This window comes from Montipora foliosa, chromosome 13 (genome assembly GCF_036669935.1).
Source record: "Montipora foliosa isolate CH-2021 chromosome 13, ASM3666993v2, whole genome shotgun sequence".
Taxonomy (NCBI): Eukaryota; Metazoa; Cnidaria; class Anthozoa; order Scleractinia; family Acroporidae; genus Montipora; species Montipora foliosa.
This window is the reverse complement of record NC_090881.1, coordinates 29,150,323-29,155,322: the sequence shown is the minus strand read 5'-3', so window position 1 is coordinate 29,155,322 and position 5,000 is coordinate 29,150,323. Positions and strand designations below refer to the sequence as shown.

The 5,000-nt window shown below is 37.3% G+C and overlaps 1 protein-coding gene across 2 annotated transcripts in view; it reads right to left on the bottom strand.

Annotated features, from left to right (window-relative positions):
- The window catches only part of LOC137982219 (ras-related protein Rab6), a 9,789-nt gene that overhangs the window by 4,137 nt on the left and 652 nt on the right, over positions 1 to 5,000 (bottom strand). For both annotated transcript variants that reach the window (XM_068829293.1, XM_068829294.1), the window contains exons 3-6: positions 4,062 to 4,115; positions 2,318 to 2,423; positions 1,419 to 1,530; positions 998 to 1,091 (exon numbers count right to left, since the gene is read on the bottom strand). In XM_068829293.1, coding sequence (XP_068685394.1) covers positions 998 to 1,091; positions 1,419 to 1,530; positions 2,318 to 2,423; positions 4,062 to 4,115 — 366 coding nt within the window. The remainder of the gene's footprint in view (positions 1 to 997; positions 1,092 to 1,418; positions 1,531 to 2,317; positions 2,424 to 4,061; positions 4,116 to 5,000) is intronic.

Genomic DNA, 5,000 nt, shown 5'->3' with positions numbered 1-5,000 from the left:
AGTCTTATTCCTCCCAACGAATATGTACTTAAAATGATCAATTTCTTTGAAACTGTTGTGCCTGTTGATTCATCGATCAAAATGTATGGGCTGTCAAAGCTCCATTGATCACATTGAAAACGTCTCGAGGAATCCGTATGCTGTAAGAACTGTTGGCTCCAGTTGATAAATGATCTAGATCTCCACAGCAAAAAAAACACAGAACTGAATCTTAATTTTCCGTAAAAGAGCATCATATTTTATTTTAACTACGCTTGAGGTGTAATTTAGGAACAAAAGAGTAAACAAACTCTTTCATGGTTGACATCATGGTTGACAAAATGAAATTAATCGACTACAAAAATCCGAAAATAGCAGCTTACCTTGAAATTTAAGGAACTCAATCATTTCTCCGTTGTGAGAAATGGGAATGTTCAATTTCCTTGTGAAATATGCCGTTCGCATGTTTTTCCTGGTGTTCGTAATTTGCATAAACATTCGATTCTTTTTCTGCGTCCAATTGGACCCTTTGTTCCATATTCTATGTGTCCAAAAGGAAAACGAGTGCGTCCCGGGACACAATGACGCACTCTGGATACATCCCTGCATACATGTAGTTGGGGACTCATGGTAGGAATATACATGAAGTTTTTTCCTGAGATGTTTGACCTGGTAAAACTATCAGAATATTCTTTACCCCTCCTATGAGAGGTTAGTCCTTCAAAACAATAGGGAGCTTAAGCACGCGCATTTTTGAGATGCGGACGGCAATCAGAAGTGAGCTGTTTTCCCTTTTAACTTGTCTTCACACAGACACATTTGCATTGCTAAGTATCTTTTCTCCACTAGAAATGATTAGGATAAAAATCTGGGAGACACCACAGTCCTCGTGCTCGAAATGTTCTCTTCCGGTTGCCGTCCACGTCTCAAAAACATGCATGCGTAAGCTCCCTAGTGCTTTATCAAAAGGCTTCAAACTTTCAATTTCCTTTGATTTTATCAGTAAATGAGTTAGTACCTGTTTCACATTGTATCCTGCCTTTGCACTTGTTTCTATGCACATCACATTTAATTCCTTCGCTTTTCTTTCTCCTTCTTCAGTTGTTACTTGCCTAAATTAAGGACAAAAAATTAACGAATAAAACAGAGCGTCTAAATGCAGTTACACAAATTTATACAGTGTACATGTGAGACAAACAAAGAGGAAAATATACATGGCTAGGACATCATTTAAATACATGTACTTGGATTTTAATTTCAGATATTCCAATTACAAGGGCTGTTCTAACCCCAACTTATGTTGCTGGAGTTAATTCTTGTTAGTCCCTGGGTAAACTGCTCTTATGAACTTGTAAAGTAATATCAAACTGGCAAGGGATTCTTAGTTGACATAACTGAGAAACATTCATGTCTGAAGAAGGACAAGATAAACATGTGACCTTTTATCAGAGAGATCTGTTTTGTTTCCAACAAGCATAATGATGACATCACTTCCCCTTTCTGTTCTCACATCATCAATCCATTTTGCTGTTTGCTGAAATGAATTATAATCTGAAAAACAAAAATATAAAACAAGTTATAAAAGGGTTTACTTCTCTAGTTGACAGCAAAGAACTCACCAAATTGAGTCCAAGGAAGGAAGGAAATCGATTACACAATTTGCACTGGTTACAGTAAAGGTGAAGGTAAAAGTAAAGTCAATTTAGAAGAGGTCAGTTTAAAACGCAGACTGCAGACTGCAGACCAGGGGTAAAATGCAGACTGAGGTTATAAGGTAACTGTTGAAAAAGCCCAAACCTCTTAGAAATGCTAACCTTGAGCCTAAATAGGCCTAAAACAATATTTTGGCTTAACTGTTAGCATTTCTAGTGTGTTTGGGCTTTTTCAACAGTTAAATTATAACCTCAGCCTGCATTTTACCCCTGGTCTGCAGTTTGCAGTCTGCGTTTTACACTGACCGATTTAGAAGCCAATGGTGTGCTCTTTACCCCCTCCCCCTCCACCTCACCCTCTGTAAGTGCTTCACTTTACAGGTGTTCAAAGCTATAGCTATACTCAGATCAGAGGAAAGTTGGAAAAGATGTACATAGAGAAGTCACCAACGATTGAACTGGAGACCTCTTGCTCCGAAAGCCACACACTAGTCTAACCAACTGAGCTACGCCTGCTCCAGGAGGTGAAAATGTGATGAAAATGTGATGAAAATGTCCTATAGCTGAGACGAGGATGGACACCTGGGAGATCCCGATCTCCCACTGTAATTGCCAGCCTTAAAGTAAGGGTCCCCCCGCAACTCAACCTTACAATGTACTACTGTGCAAAATAAAAACACAATTACTTGTAATATCGTAAACTACAACAGCTACACTTGAGTCTCGTATATAACTTGGTATTAAGCTTCTAAATCTCTCTTGACCAGCAGTGTCCCAAAGTTGAAGTCGAACCTGAAGTGAAAAAATGCTAACCTCAAAACAAAATTCCACAGACGACAGGTTAAGGAAGGTCATAACACCAATTATTTAACCATTCCAAGGCTTTTTTGACATCTCACAGAGTTTGAGAACATAAATAATTTATTATGTACATGTATGTTAATGCATGAAGAGACAGGTCCAATGTGGATCCCTGTACACTAAAATAAAAATAAAATGAGATAAAAATATGGTTCAAGTGTGGTGATTCTATACACATTTCACCAATTCTTTATCCATGTTCAATATACCGTATTTACCTGTGTACAATACGCACTTTTTTTCCGCTAAAACAGCTCCGAAAATTGAGATGCGTATTATACACGGAATCCATTGTTTTAGACACGCATCCCTCATTAGCATAAAAACAAAGACGCATTGGTTTTTGATTGAAAAGTAAAAGGCTTGACCAAGATCAACTAATAAATTAACCTTTCTGTTTAAATGAACAACTGAACAACATAGCCTTCACTTTTGAGCGATAAACTGAAACATCAAAATGGCCACGAAACTCCCCGGAGTTTTACAATGCCGGTCTGATAAATAATGCTCGTTAATTTTGCTGAAGATTATCCGATTTCACACTGTTATATTATAAAACTTTGCAAAGAACACAAATACCCACTACATGTTACTGGAAATATGGACAAAATGCCACTGATCTTCGATACGCTGCCGAACCGAATGATCAACATTACACCGCAGAGAAGAAAATTAATGTTACGCAACTGTTTTGTTGGTGCGCGCTGGTGATGGATCAAAATTAAGACCAATGGTGATTTTCAAGAGGAAAACGGGGCCTAAAGTTGAAAACAAGCACAGGGTTATCAGCGACGCCCAAGAGAAAGGCTGACTGGATGCCGAACGAATGAAGAGTTTGGAGTGTTCCACGTGTTGGGACTGGGGAGACGAAGAAGCCTGCTTGTTTATGCTTTCGAAGCTCGTGTGACTGAAAGCATGAAAGCAGCATTTACAGAGAAAACACCAATTTAGCTGTAAGTCTTGGCGGATTGACCTCATTTCTGCCTGAAGAGATGATTGAGTCATATTTTGCCAAATATGGAGTAGTAAAAAAACCTTGATAACACACAAGACGATCTTGTGGACGACAACAAGATGAACTTGTCGACAACGAATCTTGTGCAAGAGATGTGCTGTTCGATTGTGACTACGAGTTTAAGTTTGTATAAAGGTTTCAGTTTTTAAACACTTTACATAGGCTTATTTACTTTACTGTTGTATGTAGCGGAACAAATTTTTCTTATCCAGGAAATGGATTTTTTTCACACTAGTTTTGCTTGAACAATTTCTCTGCTTTTTGCTCTAACTTTTTTTTTTCCAAAATGCAGTCCAAAATTGGGGTGCGTATTATACACGGGAACGTATTATACAAGGGTAAATACGGTCCCAAACTGAGTCAATTTGCCTTTGGACTTAACGATTTGACTAAGTTAAAGTTGATTTGGAAGAACCAGCAGAGGCTTACACCATGTTGACATTTCAAAAATAATAATAATAATAATAATAAGGAATTAAATAATAATAAAGAAATGAAAAAAATGAAAAAAAAAAAAACAACAATAATGAGTTTACAAAACCTGACAAACTTACTGTTCTATCTTCTAGGTACATTGTTTTTGACAAGAAGTCTATTCCAATGGTTGCCTGCAAGGCAAAAAAAAAACACTTATGAAAAAAAACAATGCAGCAGCCTTTCATGCCAAAATAATATTGATAAAATTACAAAATCAACAAAGAAAATAACTACTTTGCATGATCGAAAATTGTTGAATATCAGTTTAATCTATTGATTCCTAGAAGACCAAGACTTAAGATTTTACTCTGCGTAATGTCGGATAATTTTACTTGTCAATTATTTGACTCTCGTGTGAATCATACAATGGCCATGTTGGTGCCAAAATAATGAAAAAATTTGCACAGTAATAGAGTCAAATTCCCAAAAGACTATTTCCCAATTGTTCTTTCCACCAATGTCGCTACCAATCAAAGAATAGGGCCGATTCAGGAGTCAATGGGCTTATTATACTATATTTAACTTTGAATAATATTTAACACTTAGATCCGTAGCCCGCAAGGGCTACGGCTCTATGACTGATGAGGTGAAGCCGAATGGGCTATTGACCCGTGGCCCTTGAGGGCAGAGGGTCTAATTGTTTTAGTATCACCCAACTAGTCAGACAGAAAAGGCAACAATAAAGTTAGCAAATGCAGGTTGAAGAAGTATTTATTTGAGAATAAAACAAAAGAAAGCGTCACGCTTTTCGCTACTCGAGGACTATTACTAATAGTCCTCTAGTAGCGTAGCCAATCAAAATACAGGATCTGCATTAGTTCATTAGTTGGGTGACACTGATAATGCATATCACAGTAAAGAAATTCAAACAACCTCAATAGACCTAATAGGACATATAGGCTGACTCAATGTTGTGCCCAATTCAAATCGCCCAGGGTTAAGATTCTTTGAGTACTGTGTTTGCATTATAATGTGGCAACCATCTTTAAATGATATGGAAATACCTGGAACAAAAC